The 25,693-nt window shown below is 45.8% G+C and overlaps 1 protein-coding gene across 3 annotated transcripts in view; it reads right to left on the reverse strand.

The window, feature by feature from the left end:
• The window catches only part of COQ5 (coenzyme Q5, methyltransferase), a 371,634-nt gene that overhangs the window by 222,167 nt on the left and 123,774 nt on the right, over window positions 1-25,693 (reverse strand). Inside the window, exon 1 of one of the 3 annotated variants that reach the window (XM_069619771.1) lies at window positions 9,803-9,996. The exons of 1 other annotated variant lie outside the window; for it this stretch is intronic. In XM_069619771.1, coding sequence (XP_069475872.1) covers window positions 9,803-9,965 — 163 coding nt within the window. In that variant the 5' untranslated portion in view covers window positions 9,966-9,996. Of the gene's footprint in view, window positions 1-9,802; window positions 10,008-25,693 lie in introns of those variants that run through there. One more of the 3 variants, XM_069619772.1, reaches the window with a different exon arrangement.

A 25,693-nucleotide genomic window follows, 5' to 3' on the forward strand; every position in this document is an offset into this window, starting at 1 on the left:
GGGCAATGGTTCAAAGTTTTATTTAGCAAGGGTGTTATCCATGAGTATTTAATGCATCCAGGAACACAACAGTCGCTAAATGAAGCGTTCACAGACCTACAAAGAGTAGAGATTAGAGCGGAAGAGCAAGCCGTAATAGCTAAGGCAGGGCATGGGTCCCCTTTGCAATTTGAGGGTTTCAATTTCTCAATAATCAACGCCAGCTCGGGTTCACATGCTCTTCCAATTTCCATTTCCTGTATGTCGAGATAGGGGTGTTAGGGTTTTTCCAGGTAGCTTTTTTTGATAAAACAATCCCATCCTTTATTAAGTTTAGAGCCCATGGCATCTTGTACTGAGTTGCACCATTCAGCATCTCTGATGATCGTATCTGTATTATTTTGTTTGGTGGTTTCAAGCTCTTTCAGTAATTTAAAAAGTTCCCTTGGTTGGGACTGTGCCTTAGCTTTGCGGTCATCTATGTAAGATTTCTTAGCCATAATGATCGCCACCTTAAACCTTTTTGCAATTGCTTTGTACGTTTCTTTGTCTAGATCTGTCAACAAACTTTTCCAGTTATACAGAGTGTCAATTTATTTACGTTTGTGTTTTTGAAGGTAAGGAGAAAACCAAGGGTTAGTCTCTTTGAAGGACCTTCTTGTTACGCCATGGCGCTAAAGCACTCACTGAACTTCTGAAGGGTATGTTGGTATACCTAGGTGATTTCATCTACTGATCAATCATCATTCATATTCTGTCGCATTGCGACGAGCCATAGACCCAGTGCTTCTGGTGTTAGATTTTTAAGGTTTCTACACCGAATTGTGGTGGAGGTCATTTTTTCTACCTTATTGCCTTCTTTTCAGACACGATTTTAAAATAAATAAAAGAATGGTCGGACCAGGGACAAGGGCTTACATTCTGATCGTTAAGTGCGACATTGTGTCCAACTATCCAATCAAGTGTATTACCCTTTATATGTGTAGGGGATTTGACAAATTGAGAGAAACCAAGGTCAATAAGAGCCCTATTAAGGGATTTAGCTTGCACATCACTTTTATCTAATAACCATTAATTAAAATCCCCAAGGAAGATAGCTTTAGAACAAAGTTTTAAAAAGGCTAAAAGAAGGTCACATATTGGATTAGTAAACTCCTTCATAGGGGATCGGGGGGTTGATATACAAGAATAATAGTAGTGGTGCTTTCAGCATTCATTCTGCTTTTAATATAAAGGATGTCACAGCTCTCTATATTAATGGAGTCAATTCTCCACAAATCCAAAGATTCCTTGTAAACTATTGCCACATCTCCTCCTTTTCCTTCTTGTCTATCCTGGAACATGAGGTTGTAACCCTGAGGTATGGCCAAAGCAAGTGAAGGTCCAGCAGCTGTATGACTTCATGTCTCTGTAAGAGCACATAGGTCAATATTGTGTGTGGAAATATAGATAGATACCTCCAGCGCATGTTTTATGAGAGACTATGTATTCAACAAGAAACATTTCAAGTTGTAACTAGTATTGACAGTATCCCCAGTACTCTCAGAAGTAGGAGTAGTTATTTGGTGGATAAAATTAGAATTATCACATGTGCTTTGAGTCTGCACTTTATTATTCATAACAGGACATTCTAAAAGTCCCATCTGTAAATCTATGTCCACTGATAAGGCTGAGGTGTTAGTAACAGAAGGCATGTTCATATTATCCTCAAACTCCTGTTTTCTTTGTCTAGGTAGCTTTGCAACTTCCGCGTTGTCTACCTGTGCTAAGATCTCACTGGTGTACAGCTTACATGAGTTGCACAAAAGCGAGCATGATGGGCTGCAGTTTCCAAAAAGCAGGCTGTTCTTAACTTAGAATCTGCTTTCTCTTTAGTGATCAGGGCTGTTACTGAGGCATAACTCACGTTGCCTTATCTGATTTTAGCAGCAGGAAATAAAATACAGCCCTGCAGTCCCCGAAGCGCCACAGACCAGCTTGGCTTTCTTCGCACTGGTGCTCTCGCACCTGTTTTTCATCCAGGTAGTCTAAGCCGGCTGGGAAATGTAATTTATTGAAAGGCAACGAGAACAGTATTAAGATTCGATTCTCAGTGAACTAAAACTATTAAGAACTTCTGAAAGCAGCGAGCTAAAAATAATATAAGAAGCTAGAGCTAAAAATCAATTTCAGATGTCACTTCATAATTATTAGTTTTCTAAAATTCATCAGTTATAAAATAAAGGGTCAAGTGGGCAATAGTCCTTCACACACAAGCTTAAAACGACATGCACAATGTGGTCACAAGCAGATCTGCAGGAAGTGCAACACTATTGCAGAGGAGAAAGTTACTATAAAGAACGTACATAAGGAGGAAATAAATTGAGTCCAAATGGGCAATTTGGCCAAAGTGAGGTTACCATATAACAATGCAAAATGACAGACTTGTTTCACCAATTCTTTGCAGTGTTTTTTATGCTGTGCAAACAAGCAATGGCATAACATGGCCTTGAACCTTATGCTAGAATCCAGAATGGTTGCAATTTTGGTTGGTGTTTGGGAAATGAATGTGATCAGGAGTAAGATTTGCAAATTTAGGAAAGCGATTTGGAAGCACAGTCTATGAATTGTGTATATCTGCAGTAAAAAGTAGGGAAGATTTGCTCTCTCCAATGCAGAATCTGTAATTATATGATATGATTGCTTATTTATAATGCGTTTAATACCCGTAGGTTTCTAAGCGCAGAACTGGGGATTGAACCTTTGTTGCTCCGTGTCGTCTTGCTTCCAAGGTGAGCACGTTGCCCCTGAGCTATCCTCCCCTAGCCAATGGAACATGTGAAAACCTGTGCATATCTTGAAACGATTTTGGTGAGAAACAAAGTGATTTTTTCTTCCAGCTCATTTAATGTGTTATTAAAAAGAAAATGTTATGTTGCATTTCCATGTTCTAGATCTCTATATATTCATGTGCGTCTCAGATGGTGTTGGTTAGGTCACTACTTCCTAGTGTTCTAGAACTGTTGATTTTGAGTGCACCGCTGAGGCTTTCTTCAGTTAGCAGAAAAATCACCCGACAGTACAACGAATTTGTGGACTGCACTACTTGTTTAACCCCATGTCCCCTTTTTGCTCATCCCAGTCCATACTTTCTACCCTTCAAATGCCACCTCGCCCGTGCCACATTTGGTTCGTCTCTGCACTTCCGGTCAATTGTGCAGCAAGGGGCCTGCCACACTCACTCCTCCCATAGGATTTCTCACAATGGGCTAGCAATCATTTCTCGTAGGCACTGGGGCTGTAGTGGGGAAAGAAGCAGCAGGTCAGCGGTAAGTAGGCAGAACACATGACCCCGAGCTGGGCCTGGGGTGGAATTCTGCAGGGATACATTGTTATTATGTGATTGGAGTCTGCACCGGGGGAGACCAAACCACCACAAATGGCCCAAGGAACATCAATTCAGGCACCACCCTTGCAGGGATTAGAGCCAGTGTGTTGGGCCTGGAGATGGAAGGGACACTTCAGTCAGTTTCCTGTGTCCTGCTGTTTATAGAGGGTTTTGTCACACAGAGCCTATATGTCTGTTGGCAGTACTGAACATGGGGAAGCACCAGATAAAGCATATTGTCTTATCCTCCTCAGACAATACCGATTCTCCAATGAGAAAAAGGATCAAAACGGAGAATGATTAATCCAGGACCTGCAAGCTTAACGTACTCAAAGACGATACCGCAAGAAGAAAGGAGGGCAGAAAAAGACAAGAACAGGTATAGACCATGGGGCGGGTCTTTCAGACATGACCCTCTTTTGCCCCAGATTCCTTTGCTGGATCCCTAAATGATTCATCCTCCCGGACCTCCACAGACTCTGAAAGTAAGGAGATGCCCCAGGGGAAAAGGATAGATAAGGAGAAGTCCCAAATCATGTCTCAGACTATGTGGAAATCAAGAAAGCAACCCCTGGCCCCAACGCCAAGCCTATGGGTTGCCAATTAAGAAAGATGGTCAAGTAAACACTTCTTCTTATCCCAGATGTGAAAAATAAGATAAGAAGAGAGAGAGAGAGGGACAGGCCTGGTATTTCTATCCCCACTCTCCCATTTCATGTTCAAACTTTACCCTCTCAATGGGGAAGAACTGTCAATATCAATCGACTCCCTTCTGTCAAGAGAGACAGGTCGCCCTGCTATATCCCATGAAGAAGTGGCAGTTTAGGCCCTGGTTGATAATAAGGTGGATGGGGCGGTTCACCCCAAAATGGAATAGGGGGCAGTCTGTTCATCTCTTCTGAAGGGGGTGCAAAGGCAAAAGAGTTTTAGTTGGTCTTAGCCTTTGACGACCATGGGTAACTCATTCCTCGCCAAGACCCATATCAATCAACCACACTGGCAGAGTTATGTCTCTCAGGAGCCAGTAGCTCTCCATCTCCTCTTTTAGGGGGCTATACTTTTTGGAGAAAAACTTGAGAAGGTGCACCACATACATATGGAGGAAGTGCACTCAGGCACCTTCCACCAAAGCGGAGTTATCAGCCTGCCAAATCAAGACCAACTGGTTTCAGTTCTCAGCAAAAACAAACAGCAGGGTCCAGAAGATGCCCTCACCTTAAAGTACACCCTGGGATCCCCTTACAGAAAAGCAGGCCCCATCCCACCCTTGGGAAGGTCCAGCTGGGAGGGGGGTGCGGGACAGGAGAGCTTCAGCAGTTCAGCAACAATAGTGCAGGGTTCGAAATTGCTGGGAGATATTTAGCCTGAAACCAACATCAAGCAGGAGATACTTTTGGCTTCCCAGGCCAACCGGTGCCTTGCAAGCATACACATGCAACATTACATTTGAGAATGTTAATAAAGACTAATAAGGACACATAGTACACGATTTAAAAAAGTGGGTCCTACATAATGGGCAAAAAGTTAAAATGTGCCTCTCCTGTAGAAGTTACATTTGCGGTGTGCTGTGAACTCTCCACTGGTAGCTCCTCCTTATTGGGTGATGCCCAAAAACCAGGAGCCGGTTTTAGCTCCCGATCACTGAATCTTAATTTTTGAACCCGGATTGGTCTAGAAGTCATCCAGAGCAATGATCCTATAGAATTCAATCTCATTCCTCCCAGCATGGGCACAAGAGTTAAACCATGACCGAACTACCGGGTGAAGTGACAATTCATTTAACTGGAGATCAGAAACTGATTGCAAAGAGGGCAATTTGCCCCATACAGTCTTAATGAAAGGTTGTTGTTATTCAGTCATTTTGGTCAAAAAGGCATCAAGGGACTACATACAGGTTTGTGATGGTCCTCAATGGGATGAATCTGTATCTCTCCATGATCATGTTCAAAACTGAGACACTGCAGATGATCTCCTTGATGAAATATGGGGGCTGGCTTGTATCTCTGGACGCTTATCTATACATTCCTCCACCCACAAGTTTCTAAAGTTCGACAATGGGACCAACATTTCCACTTTATCAATCCCCCCGCCCCCCTGTCCACCCTTCGGTCTCAGATCAGCCCATAGAGTTTTCACCAAGGTCTTGGCACCTTTTATAGGAAGGCCTGACAAGGTGGGCAAGCTTGTCTCCCTTAGGAGTTTGTAAGCTTTGGCTTTCCAGATGTTTTTTACTACAAGGTCCATCAGCCCAACCCAGCATATTCAATGGTGAGGGATCATGAGAGTCATAGTTCAAAACACCTGAAGGACTGCAGGATTCAGACCTCTGCACTAAACCGTAGTAGAATATGGCATATAAAAGAATATACGTGACTTGTCACAACTTACTGAAGAATATCTAGAAATCTAATCCACTTTGGATGCCGGATAATTCGCTGGTGCCCGCTTCAACATGAACACTAGACAAGTTCTCCTGCCCCAGGACAGGAGCTGGTGGATCATTTAGGTGGTTTCTAGCATATATCAACAGAAGTCGGCAAAGGCCGGGACATGGCTGAGAGCGCAAGGATTGATGGCAACCATAGTCTTCATGCTCCTTGAGCTTGACTGCATCTCGCTCCCCTCCGGTTCCACCTCCACCGACACTGGCTTCCAAACAAGGTAGATGTAAAAGAAACTGGCCCCAGTTTCCCCTCAGATTTGGGGCGAACTTCAGTAGTGATTAGTTCCAGCACACCTCTTCAGGGGGTTTCCCCCTACACCCTCCCATTCCAGCAAGCATGACGACAGATGTTAGGTCTGTGGGCTAGGGAGCAATCTTGGGAACGACACAGGGCAGCTGAACTCCATCGGAGTCCTGAAGGTGCTCCAACTGGAAGGAACAGGAAAGAGCCCGGGTGGGCTCTCAGCAGGGTGTTCCCTTCCTTCTAGGACCTGCTCAGCTGTGCTCCTACTAACTTACCAGATGATCAGAACTACGTTCAGAAACCCGAGTCTGGACTGGTTTACTTTAGTAGCAAACTACAAACTGACCCTGTTTTGTGCAAGGACACTGAAGCTCAGGGAACAGATGCAATGTTGGTCCAGTGGATAGACACATTGCTGTACCCGTTTACTCAGATTCCCCTCCTGCCCAGGGTTTTGTGTCAGATCAGGGACTCCAGGTCCTTCTGGCTGCTCCTTAGTTCACGAGGCAGTCTTGGGTCCCCTTGCTTTTCCGGCTAGCGAAATGCCCATCCCTTTCCTCTACCCAGTTTTTTTATATACAGCCCAGCTCCTGGAGGGGCTCTAAGACGACCAGGAATTGGCTCTTGGCAAGTCATTGAGCTGTTAGGGCTCCTGCGTCAGGGGCTATTGGCTCCTCTTGCCATCTCAGTCGAAGAAACCTTCCACCTTACAGACGTACTCTCACTGCTGGGATGCATTCGTAGCTTGGACCTAACTGTGGATTGGAGATCTCTGGCAATTGCTCAGCTCCTAAAGGAGGGTTTCAATTTGGTGGTGGCTCACTCTTCCCTCTAGGCACAGTGGTTAGCCATCAAGGCCTTCACGGAACCCTGGGTGGAAGTTAAATTGAGGGATATCACTGTGAGTCTGTTGCACAGCTTCTCAAATTCCCTTCCCCAGCTGTCAAGTCTTTTGCCCCTCCTTGTGTGTCTACACTGTTCCTCAGAGCTTTTCATGCCCCCTTTGAAATCTCTGGCTATGGTAGATTTGGGGTTCTCCACCTTGAAGACCCCATTTATAATTGCCATAACTTCAGCCAGAAGGATAGGGGAGTTGGGAGCCCTGCTGTGCTCGTCTCCCTATATGGTAGTCTTCCAAAGCATTCACGCTTATGCCAGGAGCTACTAATCTATGTTCTCCTAGGGATTTTGTCTCCAGAAAATAAGACCTCGGATGTCAGGTCCATCCTCCCCACTTATCTGTAGAGGGCATCTGTCTTTCGTTTCTCTAATATCCTCTTGGTCACTTACAGAGGGGCGAACAGGTGACACAAAGTCTCTTCAATTTTCCTGAGTCGGTGGATCAAGAGAAACCCATCTCCTTTGATTATGCTTGGTCAGGGTACAGCCCCAGTTTGGTTGTGGTTGTTATGCCTACTCAAAGGATGGCCACCTCATGGGCCGAGGTAAAGGGGGTCTTTTTGGCAGATCTGCAGGACAGCCAATTGGGCTCGTGTTAATACATTAGCACAGCAACACCACCTTCATCTCCTGGCCAGGAGAGACAACATTTTGCATCTGCAGTCCTCTGGGCATGTTTCTCATTTCTTTGCTGGATGGCGATACATTCATGGGGTGTGCAGTAAGAATGGATACATATTTATTTGGAACATCAGGTCGATCAGGGAACTTTTGTATACTTAAAAAGCAGGGACTGGGATAAGAGGACGCAAGGATAAATCAAATTAACAGTAATTTTCATTACACCCAGTCCTATTTCTTCTTTGTCACAGTCAAGATGCCAGCCTCTCCTCTTCCAGGACTTCCATCAAGCAGACTCCTTGGGTATTGAACATGAGTTTTTGTGAGGCACCCTAGTTCAACCCCCTGGTGAGCAGGGGAAGAAAGAGAAGGAGGAGACCTCAGTGTGCTCCAAAGAGCATGTACTGTAAAGAGGAAGAGCAGTACTAGGTGTAATGAAGATTACCAGTAAGCAATCCGAGCATTACAACCCAGCTTAACTACCCTTAATTTGCAACTCTGGCATTTTAGGCTCATGGATATAAAGGGAAAAGCAAAACTACAAGTACCTGGTGGCAAAGTGGTGTTGGCAGAACATTTCACATGGGACTGATTGCCATCAGGCAATTTTTTAGGCCAATCATCATTATTTTACGGGCCAAACTGAATAAGCTCTTAACCATTCTAAGGAGATATTAAAAACTGTCTGGATTCTTTCTGCTAGGGCGTATTCTTCCCCTTCTGTGTCTCCCTCTCAAGAGTTAAGCAATTCCTGTTCGGTATTCTTTAGTGACAAGCTTGACATTATTCGTCAAAGAACAACTAGGCCAACTATCACGCCTGGCCCGTTTATCAATACTAATCTGTCTTTGATTTCTTCAGTGACTCCCACGCCTCCGATAATTAAGAAGAAGAAGATCTAATGGCATTATTCGGGCTACTGTCAAGCTTAAATCGGCCTCCCTTCTTGACCCTGTTTCGCTTTCTGTCTTGAAAGTTATTATTCCTGACATTGCCTCATTGCTTACAGAGGCTATGAATCACTCTCTGACCATTAGTTATATTCCATCTGTTATGAAGTATGCATCGGTTATCCCCCTTTCTGGATCCCTTGCTTCCGGCTAACTATCATCCCATTTCTCTTCCCTTCTTGATGAAAGCACTCAAATCTTTAGTCACTTCTTTGCTTTCTTCCTTCTTGGAAGAATCTCTTTTTTGTTATCCCTTTCATTCTAGGTTCCGACCTGGCTGGCGCACAGGGGCAGCACTGATCTCGGTTATGGATGACCTAGCTTTGCTTGCTGACCGTGCTGGTTATCTGTGCTTTGATCTTCTCCATCAATCAGCTCCATTCGATACCATCAAGCATACCATCTTGCGTGACAAATTGGCAGCTGCAGACATCTCCGACTCTGTGCTGTCCTGGTTTCATTTGTTCTAAGCTGATTGTTCCCGGTCTCTGCCCCCTTTCAAGTCCGGCCCTGTATAAGTCAGTTGTGGGGTTCCCCAGGGTTCTGCTCTGTCACACATTCTTTTTAATGTCTACGTACAGCCGTTGGCTAAACTCATTCTGTCTTTTGGATCTACTTTACCCGGAGACTCTGGGGAAGAGTGTGGAGTCTGGATTTTCCGGCCGTCCCTGCGTCTCCACTAGATTTGTGTGCTTTGATCCCTTTCCTGCCATGCATGCAATACCAGCAAGTAACGATGTGTCCGTAGGTGCTTCCTAACAGCACATCTGATGGGAGTGAATGTTTCTTTGCTGCCCCTTCCCCCCCAAATGCGCTCATGTTTGCCTTCAAAGCGAGTTAACTGTAATGGAGTGCCGACATTACGGCCTCTACTATGGCAAACGTGTGCTATGCCACATGTGGATTGAAAAAAAAAGAAGCTATTGTGGGGGTGTTCAAGAGATTTCATTATCACGTTGATAATACACTCATTTTACATACATGTTTATATATATATATATATATATATATATATATATATATATATATTCGTGATGGATCCTTTAATATGTTTTGCACGTTTGGTGCTTATTACAATCCTGTTAGTTTAAATCGCAACGTGTGGGCGTGACCTTGCGAACATGTGGTTGTGGCATTCTGGTGACGTAGATCTGCGGGTTTTTCATTAAGGAATGTAGGCAGGTACGGGGCCAAGAGTCCTGCAAAATGGTTTAAGCAAGTTGCCCACCCGACCCCTCCCAAGTTCAAAACACAAAGTGGAGCTATGGTGTACAGATAAGGACTCTCGAAGCCCTCACCCTTGTTCCCCTTTTCAGCCTCTGAAACGGTCTGAAATCCGAAGTGTGTCTCCTGTTCCGCTCGGTCGCTGTCCAATGCAGACACCAAGCATCGCCTCACTTCTCGGGTACAGCAAAGTCTTACCAACCGTCTCCGGAGAACACAGTTCAAGGAGGCCGCCATCTTGTTCTCTGTGTAACCTTTGCACTAAATCATGTGACTCTCGTTATAATCCGACGACGCTGGCAGCCATCTTAAAACGGGTTACTACCATGTGGAATAGGCTAAGCTTTCTTGGTGGAAAACGATCGATTCGCGTGTCAGCATCAAGGACGGACAACAATGATTTCCTACATATGGGGGTGCTATTGAAGTGACATTGCACAACCTATGAAATGCCTAAATTGCATGCCGGTAATCCTCATGACTCATAGCCCTACTCTTCCTTGTCACAGTACTCTTTTGAGGGGGGTGGGGCCCAGCCTCCACTCACATGAACGGTGAGCCCATTTTCAATTCGAATTACTCCACACCTCACAGGAGGTGTAATACCTTGTTAGCACATTACACAATTACCCATTTCTAACCATGCCTCCCAACCCAATTCCCCAGGGCAGGTGAAAAAGGAGAATTTTGTTTTGGGCCGGTGAGAGTCCATTGAAGTGAATGGATGAGTAGAAGGCTTGGCGGGTGAATCAATTCATTCCAGGGCGGGTGACACCTGCCTAAAGCATATGAGTTGAGAGGCATGTTTCCAACCGAGGATCATGGTTCCTACTAGAGAGGTGAGTCATACATGCCAACCCTCCCAATTTAGGCGGGAGACTCACGATTTTTTAGGGAAAAATACTGCTATTTTTTACATTCTCCCGCCTAAAATAATAATTTCCCCAATGCTTTCCTATGAGGAAATTGTTGTCTCCCGATTTCTCTGCAGAAATCTCCATCCCAAGCGCGTTAGAATGTTGGCATGTATGGTGAGTCATGCATACCGTGATGAGGAAGAGTAGAATTAGGAGTAATGAGGATTAGTGGTACGTGATCTAGGCATGACCTCCATGTTCCTCTTCTTCTTCTCAGTACTTACTTTTGCGGGAATACTAACATACATGCCAACCCTCCCGATTTAGGCGGGAGACTTCAGTTTTTTCGTGAAAAAAGATTGCTATTTTTCACGTTCTCCCTTCTAAAATACTTCTAGCCCCAATGCATCCCTATGGGAAATAGTGCGACTTCGATTTCGCTGATTAAATCTCCCACCCAGCTGAGTTAGAATGTTGGCATGTCTGTTACTAAAGCTGTAGCTGATAGCATACATGACAACCCTGCTGATTTAGGTGGTAACAAAAGAGTTTTGTTACCACCTAAAAAAACGGAAATTTGAAAGAATATGGCTAAAAGACCCTACAGACAACAACAAAAAAAACTGGAAAATTGCCGACATAACATACAGGGCAATAATAACTAAATTGAAGAAAAATCACTATAATGAACAAATCAACACTGCATCCAATTCCACTGGGAAACTTTTTCAAATACTTAAAAATATTGAAAAACCAGTAGCACTATCCCCCCCTTTTCAACCCACTCAAAAAGATTGTGAAGCAGTTCAAACTGCATTTCACAATAAAATTACCAAGGCGAGAGAAACAATCTCTAATTGTAAGGTAGCTAATATCACTTTTCCAGATAACATAGGGACAGATAAGATTGACTCACAAAGTCCTAAATTCTATTTTAAACCCATATCACTGGAAGATATGAACAAACCTCTCTCAAGTATCAAATGCACTTCATGCACGGAAAATGTATTGCCCCCAAAACTAATCCTTGATAACGCTACCATTTTTGCACCACTTTTGACAAGAATGGTAAATGCGTCATTTAGAGATGGTAACGTCCCAGCCGCTATCAAAACGGTCACAGTAACACCATTACCAAAAAAACCTGAACTTAACCAACAGGACCCTGCTAATCTAAGGCCAATTACCAACTGCAACTTTTTGCTAAAAATACTTGACAGGATTGCTACAGAACAACTTCAAAAATTTGTGGATGACAACAACTGAATCAGCGCTTTTGGATCTGTAAACAGAAATGCTAAGCATCCTGGATCAAGGTAAATCTGGGTTACTGATCCTACTGGACCTCTCGGCAGCCTTCGATCTACTGGATCACCGGAGGCTCCGAGAATCCCTGGATCAATCGGGAAACTGCTCTGATGAGGCCATAGACTGGGTGTCATCATTTCTGCAGGACAGGCAATCTAAAATCGTCTGGGGCAAACACTCTTCAAAATCTAAACCAGTAAACTGTGGAGTTCCACAGGGCGCTAGCTTCTCCCCTCTACTATTTAATTTATACATGCAATGCCTATGCTCACTTCTGTCCCATCTCGGTATTTTCTTTACCAACTTTGCCGATGACACCCAATTGGTGTTTGAACTTACCGGTAACTACAAACAGGACAGTGAAAAACTCTCGAGTATCTACAACATCATTGAGAGTTGGATGAAAGACAATTGGATGTGCTTAAATGCCTCCAAGACAGAACTTATGATCTTCGGTTCTCCTCATGCTAGAAAAAAACTTAGTCCACAATAGACCGATTTTAAGATCAAAGAGACACAGATAGTTATAGCAGAAAAAGTCAAAACTCTAGGCGTCTATCTTCAGGCATCCTTGGGAGCAGAAGCCCACACTGCCTACCTCAAAAGGAATTGTCGCTATTACTTGAAACTATTGAAAAAAATCAGACCCTTACTGAGCCCACAAAATAGTGCGACAATAGCAAGAGCCACAATTCTCTCCCGGTTAGATTATGGAAACTCTTTACTCCTTGGCGCAAGCAATAAATGCTTAAAACAATGCCAAGTGGTGCAGAACGACATTGTCAGAATAATCACTAATACATCCAAGAGAGATCATATCACAAAAGATAGAAAGGACCTACATTGGCTTGCGATCGAGGATCGCATCACATTCAAAGCCATTACCCTAGTACACCGATGCTTATATGGTAAAGCACCAACTTACCTAAAAAAGCAATTCGTTTGGTATGAATCACATTGCAACTTGAGGTCCAATAAATCTGGCCTCCTGCAAGTTTTCCCTACCAAAAAAGCTAAAGGATTAGGTAGGGCTTTCACGACCAAGGCAATCCTCACATGGAATAAACTCCCCCCGGGGCTGAGATTGGAAACTAATCATCTAATCTTCAGAGGGCTACTCAAAACATTTCTCTTTAAATAATACTCCTATTCCCAGCCAGCTAGCTCACTTCTGTTCCAATGTCTGCTACATGTAATTTTGACTGTCCTGTCTTTGTACTCCAGTCTGTCTTTTTGTGAAGCGCTCTGATGCCTGCGGGCTGCAGCGCTATATAAACATATAAATAAATAAAATAAAATAAATACTGCCTCCCGCTTAAAATAATTCTAACCCCAATGCAGTTGAATGGGGAAATTAAATTCTCCCGATTTCTCTGAGCAAATCTTCCTCCCAGGTCCTACAAAATGTTCGCATGTGTGTGATAGGGCCAATGAAACACCACACAAAATACATTTTTGCTGAAACACCCTCATCACCAACTTATACATATCAACCTTCCCCACTGGCTCAAATGGAAGGAATCCAGAGGAAACTTCAGCACCAGCAGAAGATCCCAGGGGGGAGTCTGAAATAAAAAGCGGAGGCGAGGTGAGTGGGGAGTGAGCTTTATTTTACGGTCCCCGGAGACGAGGGCTGCCAGTTGGATAAAGAGCTCTGGCGTTCCGTGTGGAACCTAGGGGAAAAACATTCTCTATTCCGAGTGGAATGGAGTGATGCATAACATTACAACATCTCCTTACCTATGGGAAAAAGGGGAACGGAGGGGGGGGGAGAGAGCGGGGAAAAGAGGGGTGGAATGATTGGCTAAAAGAAATCAACAAAAGTTGGCGTGGCGGTCAATAGTAGATGAAATCGTTGCTGAAGTTCCGAATGATCTTGCGATTCCTTTTGGACAGACTCCTGGCAGGTCTTTCGTCATTGAGGTGACAAGGTTCGTTATTTCTTGTATGTTTGAGGTGGTATGTCTCTTCAGGAAAGAGTTCCTTTCTTGACCTTACGTCGTCATGTGAGTCTGTGGATTAACTGGGTCTGCATGTGTCGTTGGTTGTTCCCTTCACATTCTCTCTTGACCAAGTGTCATTGTAATTGTTTTTGGAAGTGCTCGGTCTGCAGGTGTCATTGGTTATTTTCATGAGATCATCGTGGGACCATCTCTTTCCCTCGTCCAATGTGACGGATTTGTCGTGGCAATGTATGACTTTTTGTGGAGATCTGAATTTGGATTCGCCCTTGAGTGTTTTCTTGGGTTTTCTGACACAGACCCAGTCTCCTTCCTGAAGGAGCATCTGTTTTACTCCGTTCTTCTGGTCGTAGTATGTTTTGTACTTCTTTTGCTTTTCCTTTATAGTTTTATGGATTTGTTCCATATCCATTTTTGGTTCCATGTTCATTCTTGCCTCACCAGTGTCTAAGAAGATCCATGCTGGTCTCAGTTGGTTAGTTGCAGTTCTGCCTCGCATCAAGGTGAAGGGCTCTGAGTTAGTGGTGGAGTGTGGCGTTGTTCTATATGCGTGCAAGGCCTCCTTGAGGGTTTCTCTCCATGGCATGGCATTGGCTGTGGCTAGCTGGATGACACTTTTTATCAGTCTGTTCATTCTTTCCACCAACCCGTTGGACATTGGGTGGTAAAGTGATGTAGTGATGTGGTTGATGGATTTTTTATCAAGGAATTCTTGGAATTCCGACGAAGTGAACTGGGACCCGTTGTCTGAGACTATGTCTCTGGGGTCACCTTCCCTGTTAAATATTTCGGTTAGGAAGTCAATGACCTTCTTCGTAGTTGCGCTGGTTTCCACCACACCCCATTCGGTCCATTTGGAGGTGTAATCAACGATTACAATGATGAATATTTTTACTGCCTCCAGATTTTCAAAGGGGCCCATAATGTCTATTGCCAGTTTTGACCATACATGTTTGGGTGTTTCCACCGGCTGAAGTGGGGTTTTCCTTAAGATTTTCGATTTGTCACTAGAAGCGCAAGCACTGCAGTTTTTTACTGTCTCTTCCGCCTCTTTCCACATGTTGGGCCACCAGTAGTTCTTCCTGATTCTGTTCTTTGTCAAACTCCTTCCCAGATGTCCTTCATGGGCTAGGTCAAGTAGCTTCTTTCTGAGTGCCACGGCTGGAATTACTCTACTTCCCCTAAAGATGTGATTTTCATTAATGGATATCTCATCTTTAAATGGTATGAAGTTCGCCAACTCTTGTCCAATACCAACCCAGTCGTTCATTACGGCTCTTCTGATTTCCTGTTGTTCTGTGTCGGCTTTGGTGATGCGTGTCCATTCATCGGAGGGGATTGCAGGATTTATGGTGGCTATAATGTCCTCGTCTTGATCTTCGTTTTCAATGTCTTGTTTATCTTGAATGGTGGGTAGTCTCGAAAGACAGTCTGCTACTTGATTCTGTGGACCAGCATTGTAGTAAACTTGAAGATTGTATTGCATGATGTCTAGAAACCAGCGGCTTGTTCTCGGTGAGATAAGGTGTGGCATTTTGGATTGTAGGATGTTGACTAGAGGTTTGTGATCGGTCTTTAGGAGGATGGGTAGGCGCCAAATAAGATTTCTGAAATGTTGTAGGGCCCACTTGACGGCCAAAGCCTCTCTCTCGATGGTGGAATAGTTCAATTCAGCACCTCTTAGTTCGCCGGATGCAAATGCGATGGTCACGATGTTGCCATTCTGTTGCTGCTCTAGCACTCCACCAAGGCCGATCTTGCTGGCATCTACTGACAGTATTGTTTTGGTTTTATGATCAAACATGCTCAGGGTTGGAGCTCGGTTGATGTCGGACTTGAGGTTCTCAAATTCATTTTTTCATTCTGTGGACCATTCAAATCTGTTGGATTTCTTCATGAGATTCCTCATGTTTGCCGTCTTGTTGGCATAGTTGCTCACAAATTTGGAGTAGTACTCCATCATCCCTAAAAAACTTTTCAACTGGTCTTTGTTGGTGGGTTCAGCTAAACTCAATCTTGTGTCCATGAGGTTTTTCTTGGGACGGATGCCCCTGGCATCGATGGAATGGCCAAGGTAAGAGACTTGACTGCACTTTATGTTGCATTTCTCCAACTTGAGGGTGAGTCCACTTCTTTGGATTATCCGTAATACGCCCATTAGCTTGGCATTGTGTTCTTCCTCAGTTTTGGCTGATATGAGAATATCGTCCTGGAAACATTGTACTCCATCGAGGCATCCGAAAAGATGCAACATGAGTCTCTGGAAGACTGCTGCGGCGGAAGCGAGCCCGAATGGCATTCTGTTGAACATGCATGCTCCCAAAGGTGTGACGAAGGAGGTGAGGGCTTTTGAGCTGTCGTCTAAAGCAATCTGGTGGTATGCTGAGGAGAGGTCCAAGGTGCTAAAAAAACTCGCCGATTCCATGGTCGTGAGAAGTTCAGATATGTTAGGAAGTGGGTGTCTGTTGACCCATATGTTTTTGTTTAGGTCCCTTAGGTCAACACACATCCGTATGGAATTGTCGGGTTTCTTTACCAGGACGATGAGGGCAAGCCATTCGGAACTCTCTATGGGTTGTATAATGTTCTCATTGCATAGACGTGTGAGTTCGTCCTTAAGTGCCGCTTTGGTCCCAAAGGGGATTCCACGTACTCGATGGACCACGGGAACAGCACCTCTTTTCAATATGATTCTGTGTTGGAAACCTCTAAGCAGTCCGATTTTATTGCAGAACACCTTGGGGAATTGCTCAGCCAAAGTGGATTTGATGTCGGTTTTGTTTTTGAACACACTCAGTACAGGGATATCTTCTCCGGGGTGGATTCTCACTTGGAGGGCTGCTTGCTCTTCCCATCCTACTACAGAAGATCCATTCTTGGCTACATACAACTTGCAGTATGTTTGTCATGAAACCTGAGCTTGATCCATGTATACCCAATGATGTCGATAGGTGTCTTTCCATACCCTGTGGCTCTCACCGAAGAGCTCCGTAGATCATGTACCTTGCCAGAAAGTACTTTCACAAAGGTTTCGAGGTCCACCATGGTATAGGGGGACCCTGTGTCCACCATTACTTTCAAAGGTATGTCGTTGACATACATGTTAACCCATGGACCGCTTGATTCTTGGAAAGAAGTGACCGTGAGGATTTGCACTTGCGGGTGTGTCTGATTGACGGATAACATGCTCTGTGACATTTGGTCATAGTCCACTGTCTTCACGGACCCATATCTGTTGGCAGGTCGTCTGCTGCTGTTGTCAGATCTACCTGGTCTTCCTCGGTTGTTTCGGCAGACTTTGGCAAAATGGCCCAACTGGCCACATTTGTAGCATTCAACATTATTAGCCGGGCACATTTTCCCAGCGTTGTGGCGTTTATACCACCCACACTTCTGACAGTGCGTGGAGTTTTGGTTGCCATAGGGTGATACTCTCCCTCTTCTAGAGTTTCCTCTGGTATTTTGAGGCGCGCTTCTCACAGCTGCTACTAACGTGTCATCTTGATCATAGCCAGAACTGCCTTCCACAGACTTCACCTCAACACCCTCTTTCAGGATCAGTCTCTCCTTCATGCAACGGTCCCCAAATTCCATACTCCTCACTATTTCAGTTGCTTGGTCTAGCGAGGGATTCTTTGTCTGCCATAGTTTTTGCTGTATGCGGGGATCGGCAACATTGAGCACAAGCTAGTCTCTAAAGTACTCGTCACTAACACCTGTGAATTCACACGTAGACATTAGTACTCTGAGGGAAGCTAGGTATGTATCGACTGACTCGCCCTTAGCCTGCTTCCGAGAAAAGAACTTGTATCTTTCTAACACCACGTTTGTCTTGTTGCCGAAGTGTTTGTTGAGCTTGATCAAGGCAGTGTCAAATTTTCGATTGCCGTCTCCACCTGCACCATCTGGCTCCGGAAGCGCCCTGAATAACCTCAGGCCCTCGGTTCCTATGCAGTTCAGGAGGGTTGCTTCCTTGAGGTCATCATTAAACTTGCTTCCGCCTATGGCCCTAAGATATATCTGGAAGCCGTCAAGGCATTGCTCCCAAGGGCAGGTTGGGGTTCCAGGGCAGGGGAGAAACCTGGTGGGGAGCGGGACGTTCTGCATGACTGGGTGGTAAGGATGGTGGAGGCCATGTGGGTTGAGCTGCGCTGCTGGTAAAGGAAGATTGGGGAGGCAGCGATGTGTTATGGCACTGTGGCGAATCTGTGTTATGGCATGACTAAGCAGCTGATGTTTGCTTTAAGCAGTGTTGTCAGGTGTGTTCCGGAGGCTGTGTAGTGCTAAATCGTGTCAGTCTATTGGATTTGACTCGTGAAGCAATTCTCCCCCAACCGGGATGAACAGCTAGTGATCTCATATACTAATCCCTTAGATCGGTCGAGCACAGCTGATAAGGATCCATGGCGTCGTTGCCATGGCAATAAGGCTGGGCCTGCCCAAAATGGCCGCACGCATGGCACGCAAAGAGGTCCTTTCCTCTAATTTCCGTTGACTATCGAGTCAAAGGATGCACGCTCGTGCAAGGCGCCCGTGGCGGAGTAATTGAGTTTATGGCCCAATAATGGAAATGGTACCTCTTATGTCGTCCCTGCGGTGGTGCGGCTGCCGGCGGCTCTTTCTCTTTCGGGTTAGCGGAGTCGGAAGGTCGCGGTGATGGAGGGCCGCCGGGGGGGAGCCGCCGAGGCTGCCGCCGTCGCTGGAGAATGGCAGTGATGCAGGCAGGGGAGCTCCGGGGGCCGGCTGTCGCTCACAGGGAGAATATGGAGGCCTCGTCGCCAAGTGAAATATTTTACGGCCCCTGGAGACGAGGGCTGCCAGTTGGATAAAGAGCTCTGGCGTTCCGTGTGGAACCTAGGGGAAAAACATTCTCTATTCCGAGTGGAATGGAGTGATGCATAACATTATAACAGAGTCCCTGAATAATGAACAAGCCTGTTAAGCATACGCCCCACTAGCGCATCGCCTTCCAAAATGTCACAGTTCACAAAATAACTTTACTGCTGAGCATTGCACCCTCAGGGTAGATACAGTAAGGCCCTTCTGAAATCCATCAGACAAGAATTGTAGGATATCCCTCATGCCACAGGACATTTGCTGAAACCCATTCCTCACACACCAGGAGACAAAATGGTTCCAATGCCCATTGTAACATTTGAGCGTTGCAGCCATTATACAGGTCTAGGCCACCTGAGGAGTAAAACCTAGCTACTGCCAGCCTCCCAATCTCCATACCAACCATCTCATCATAGACCCGCACGCGATGATCTCAATGAGGACACAGACTGTGGCAGCATCCATACCAGAGCCAGATTATTAGAAGATATGCACTGCTCTCAGGGATTCTACATCAGATGAGGTCACTAGAGTTGGCTGCTCTATGACGGCCTCTTCCAAACAGGTCTCACCCTGTTCTTCCAGAACTATTAAGGACAGTATCGGCTCCCTTGCCCCTGCACTAGCTGATGTCTGTAATCACTCTCTTGCCCTGGGTCTCTCCCCTCCTCCCTCAAGCACTCCCTTGTGCGCCCACTTGTCATGAACCACCGTACGCGTCCCTTCTGGACTTCGCAGTATTCCCAACATGGCCGCTGAACGCGGAATGCTGTTTGCCAGTCTCTGCGTTGTACGCTCTACGTTCTACAAAGCAGACACGCCCCTGCGGCCCTGCGCGTCTCAGCGCTACCGCTTCCAGTAGTCAGACGTGTGCGGCCGGAGTTCGTACAGCTATTACTTCTGATTCCTGGTTCCCCGTCCCCTGAATTTCCTCTTCTTTCATCCTTCCCCTTTTTCCTCACCTTGCATTTCCTGGATTGCCAGCGCATTTGTATCTCTGAGTGCGCTCCTTGCCATTTCCTGGACTTTTTCCCGGACATCTGAACGCTTCCTGGAGACAGGTCAAGAACCGCATGCTGGAACCCGAGGATCCACGCACAGGGTTATACAAAACCCAAATAGTGCGAAAGAAGACATCTTCGAAGATCACGAGCAAACAATACAGACAGATGAGAAGGGGGGAAACCTGTGATTTAGACGCCAACAAACTGATACAGTTATGGAAATGGAGGCTGCAGTGCAAGACCTCATGCACGGCATGCAGGAGTTAACAACAGAAGTTCAAAATCTTAAAGCTGAAAATGCGGCATTGAAACAATTGGTCCTGTCACGTGACTCTGCAACCAAGGAAAGTGTGTTGTTGGGCATAGTGGTGGATAAATATGATGGCTCTTCAAAGACCCTTCGCGGCTTCCTCGACTCATGTTTAGTGCACTTCACCTTTAAGCCCTACTACTTCTCCACCCCAAGGGCAAAGGTGGGCTTTATGATTTCACATCTCTCTGAGAATGCATTAACTTGGGCAACTCCCTTAGTTAATTCGAGTGATGCCCTCCTGGATGACTATGATGGTTTTGTGCAGGCGCTAAAGACCATGTTCGATCGCCCAGAACAGGTTTACAGTGCCCAAGAACGCTTATTGGACTTCCAACAAGGATCCCAGGATATGCTAACCTATGTGACATGCTTTAAACAACTTGCCAAGGAAGCAGACTGGTCCTCTGGGGCCTGTTTCACTCTCTTTCGAAGAGGTTTGAATGAAGAGATAAAAGACGAGCTAGCCAGGGTAGCTCGCCCAAGTTCCTTCCAGACGCTCATGGATCTTTCCTTACAAATTGACTTTCATATCCAGGAAAGAAAAGCGGAAAAGAAAAAGACTAAAATACCCTACAAAAAGGCCTCTACAGAACCTTCCTCTAGACCTGAGCCTGCTTCTTCCCCGACCACAGACCCAGAAGCCATGCAACTAGGAGCCTTCCGCGGACCCATAACTCTACAAGAAAGGATGCAACGGATTCACACTGGTCTGTGCATGTATTGTGCCTCTGATAAACATCTTGTGAGAGAGTGCCCTATTGCCCCTCCACGGCGTTCGGGAAACGGCAGCTTCCGATCCTAGATGGAGCACAGCTTTGGGAGAGAGATGTTTGCTCCACATCTATTCCATCCTTGAACTCTCCTGGACAAAACAATCTTGTGATTCTGCAGGCCTTCCTATCGCCTTCCAAGAAAGAATCTTATCCCATTTCTGGCATTAGTGGATTGTGGGGCCATGGGGATATTCATTGATCATGATTGGGTCACTACCCATAACATTCCATATGAAACACGAGACATCATGCAACCTGTAGAAGCTATCGATGGAAGACCTCTCTCTTCAGGACACATTACCCTTCAAACCAAAGAGATCCTGCTTTCTATAAACCAACATTAGGAAAGGATCAAATTCGACATCATAAGATCTGCCCATTACCCAATGGTACTGGGTATGCCTTGGTTACAGAAGCACAACCCCTACATCAACTGGGCAGCAGGATCCTTGTTTCTTGGTTCAGAACATTGTATGTCCAACTGTTTATCCCTAGATTCCTCGTCAAGATCCTCTGAAGACACGCAAACTAACCAGCAAGGTCCATTCACTGTCTCGAATATCATCCAGGTTCCCAGGGCCTATCAGGATTGTACTGATGTGTTTTCGACCGTCATAGTTCAAGCCCATCCCCCTCACAGACCTGAAGACTGCGCTATTGATACTGAACCCTCAGCAGTGATTCCTTTTGGAAGGATGTTCGTTCTATCAGAACCTGAGAAAAGAGCCCTCCGAGAATACCTGGATACCAACTTGGAAAATGGTACTATACGACCATCCAAATCGCCGGCGGGAGCTTTGTTGTTTTTTGTCCCCAAGAAAGATACCAAAGAGCTTAGGCCTTGCCTAGATTATCGTGGTCTTAATCAATGCACCCTCAAGGACCGCTACCCATTGCCCCTAATCTCGGATATCCTGGAAGTGGTAAGAGGAGCTGTAGTGTTCACGTAATTAGATCTCAGAGGTGCCTACCATCTGATCCGTATAAAGGAAGGTGACAAATGGAAAACAGCCTTTAGAACACTCTTTGGTCATTTTGAATACTTGGTTATGCCCTTCGGACATGCTAATGCCCCAGCGGTCTTCCAACGTTTTATGGACCGGGTGTTCTCCGATATGTTGTTCCTCTTCGTTATAGTATACCTGGATGACATACTGATATACTCCAAGGACCATCTGAAGCATGAAGAACATGTTAAAGCAGTTTTACAACGTCTACGTGAACATAAGCTCCTGGACAAACCCGAGAAATGCCTTTTCCATGTGTCTACTGTTCACTATCTTGGATTCGTCCTCAGCCCAGAGGGAATTGGAATGGACTGATCGAAAGTAGACTCCATTCTATCCTGGCCTGTTCCAACTACTGTGAAACAAATTCAATCCTTCCTGGGGCTTGCTAACTTCTACCGGAAATTCATACCTTCTTTTTCGGAGATAGTACATCCGATCATTACATTGTTGAAGAAGGATACACCCTTTCACTGGACAGCAGTCCAAGATGAGGCGTTTCAACGGTTAAAGTCGGAGTTTACACAAGTCCAACCTGACATTGATCGACCCTTCCTAGTGGAAACTGATGCCTCTAACTACACCATCGGGGCAGTCCTGAAACTGGAATTTGATGACAAGCTAGAACACCCCATCGCCTACCTTTCTCGCACCTTGACCCCTATCGAAACCCACTATTGTGTTTTGGAAAAGGAACTACTAGCCATCCGTCAAGCCTTCACAGACTGGCGTCATCTACTCCTGGGAGCGAAACATCCTGTTCAGGTAATTCCTGGAAAGTAGGAACAGTCGTCAAGCCCAGTACCAGTTTCAAATCCATCATGTTCCTGGAACACACAGTATAATAGCCGACGCCTTATCCCGACGTCCTGACTACGAAAATCTTGAAGACCGATCCTTCCCAAAGATGTTTCCCCACACAATATTTGTTGCCCAAGCAATCAGTCTCCTAGAAGACATTCGGATTCAAACTCAGTCCTCTGAAATCTGGAAGGAGTTTAACGGAAAGAATCGATGGAACCTCAAGACGAAGGGCGGATATTTATTCAAGGACAATTGCCTGCTCATCCCCACTCAGAGACTACGACAAAAGATCACAAGCCTATGTCATGAGACCCTTCATTCAGGACACCGTGGCATCACCAACACCCTCCGTCTAATACAAAGACAGTTTTGGTGGCCGAATATGAAGGATGATGTCCAGCTTTACATCCAAACCTGTGCAGTCTGCACTCAAAAAAAGCATGACAACAAGAAACCGGCAGGTCTCCTGCACCAACCAGCGCTGCCAACAAGACCTTGGGAATTCATCGCTATGGACTTTATTGTGGAACTACCACCTTCCAGGGGATACACAACTATCATGGTTACCATTTGATTTATTCACTCACATGGCTCATTTTACACCTTTATATAAACTACCATCCTCCTCTGAACTTGCGGAACCTTCCTGGAACACATATTCCGACTTCACGGACTACATTCCAAGATCATATCTGACAGAGGACCCCAGTACATATCTCAGTTCTGGAAACAATTATGTCGCATACTAGGAATCCAACGTGCCCTATCCTCAGGTTATCATCCGCAAACCAATGGAGCTACTGAACACGTGAACCAAACTCTGGAACAATATCTTCGCTGTTTTGCCACCAAGGTCCAGGGTGATTGGTCACTCTTGATACCTGTGGCTGAATTCGCCTACAACAACTCAGATCATTCGGCTGTCAAAACCAGTCCCTTCTTCTGTAGCCAAGGATTCTACCCTTTGGTTCTACCATCCATTCTCCCATATCCTACCCCTGTTCCTACAGTTGACTCCTGGATTGAAACCCTCATCAATGTACACAAAGAAGCAAAAGAACACCTTGAAAAGGCCTGAACAAACACCAAGCACTATGCTGACTCCAAAAGAATACCAGGGCCTTCATACACAATAGGTGATATGGTCTGGCTATCCTCGAAACTTCTGCCTCGACACTTACGACCAAACAAATTGGCTCCCCGGTACTATGGTCCTTTCTTCATAAAGGAAATCATAAACCCAGTGGCCTTCCGACTCAGACTACCAGAATCTTGGAAGAGGATCCACCCAGTTTTTCACACTTCTCTGTTAAAACCATACGTCCAGTCCTCCCGAACTGCTCCAAGATCTACCCATGTGATTGTCAATGATCAGTTAGAATACAAGGTTTCCAGAATATGTGACTCCAGGTACATACGTGGACAGCTACAGTATCTGGTCGAGTGGAAAGGGTACCCTCCCAGTGAACGTATCTGGGAACCAGTCTCAAACATAAATGCCCCCAGACTGCTCTGAAGGTACCACCTTATACACCCAGGCAAACCCGGAGGAACTGGGGTTCGGAGGAGGCCTGCTGTCATGAACCACTGTACGCGACCCTTCTGGACTTCGTGGTCCGTGACCCATAGAGGACTGAACTCAGCAGTACTCCCAACATGGCCGCTGAACGCGGAACACTGTTTGCCAGTCTCCGCGTTGTACGCTCTACGTTCTACAAAGCAGACATGCCCCCGCGGCCCTGCGCGTCTCAATGCTACCGCTTGCAGTACTCAGACGTGTGCGGCCGGAGTTCGTACAGCGATTTCTTCTGATTCCTGGTTCCCGGTCCCCTGAATCTCCTCTTCTTTCATCCTTCCCCTTTTTCCTCACCTTGCATTTCCTGGATTGCCAGCGCATTTGTATCTCCGAGTGTGCTCCTTGCCATTTCCTGGACTTTTTCTGGACATCTGAACGCTTCCTGGAGTCGGGTCAAGAACCGCACGCTGGAACCCGAGGATCCACGCACAGGGTTATACAAAACCCGAACAGTGCGAAAGAAGACATCTTTGAAGATCACGAGCAAACAATACAGACAGGTGAGAAGGGGCAAACCTGTGATACCACTCCTAAAAAAGCCTTCCGCCGACCTCTCGTGTCCGGCTAACTACCGCCCCATCTCTATCACTCCCTTCCTTGGTAAACTTCTGGAGAAGTTGGTCTTCCCCCAACATACTGAACTTGTTGGTTGCCTGCACAACCATCAATCTGGATTCCGAGCATGCAGAGGCACGGAAACATCTCTCCTGAACACCCATGAAGAATTGCTTGCATCTCTCGACTCCAACTCACCCGCTGTTCTCATTCTACTTGATCTCTCCTCTGCTTTTGACATGGTCAACCACTCCATTCTCATAAAATGGCTCCATGAATGCCTTGGTATCTTGGAGCGGGCACTGGACTGGCTGACCTTCCTCACTGACCGTCCCTCCCAGGTTATCATGGGTTCTTTCTCCTCAACCCCCTGAACCCCTCTATATCCACTTGTGATGTTGCCCAGGGCTCTATCCTTTCACCTTGGCTCTTTAACACCTATCTCTCCCCTCTTGCGCACCTTATTGCCACTTTCTCCCTGCACTTCCAGTGTTATGCAGATGACACCCAACTCTTCTTCAGACTACCCTTTGCATCTCTTCTGACTTCATCTGTCATTCCTTAATGCCTGTCTGCCATCCAGTCTTGGTGTACCTCCAATGATCTCTGTCTCAATGCCAGAAAGACAGATTCTTCCTATCGAGACTCCTGTTCCCTCTTTTCTCCCTTCACTTTGGCCACCCTCGATGGGCTCTTCCTCCTCTCTGAAACCGGAAACCTGGGAGTTATCTTCAACTCCTCTCTCTCTTTCATTCCTCACATCTTGGACCTTGCCAAGAAGGCCCATTTCCAACTCTACCTCCTCAGAGGCATCCTCCCTTTCCTCACTTTTCCCCAGAAGCTTAATGTCTCCAGACCTCTGGTACTCTCAAGGCTGGACTACTGTACCAGCCTCTTCCTTAATCTACCTTCTTCTTCTCTACGGCCTCTCCAGCAAATCCAGAATAGGGCTGCAAGACCTATCCTTGGCC

Source organism: Ambystoma mexicanum, chromosome 10, assembly GCF_040938575.1.
Source record: "Ambystoma mexicanum isolate Mex_15411 chromosome 10, UKY_AmexF1_1, whole genome shotgun sequence".
Classification (NCBI taxonomy): domain Eukaryota; kingdom Metazoa; phylum Chordata; class Amphibia; order Caudata; family Ambystomatidae; genus Ambystoma; species Ambystoma mexicanum.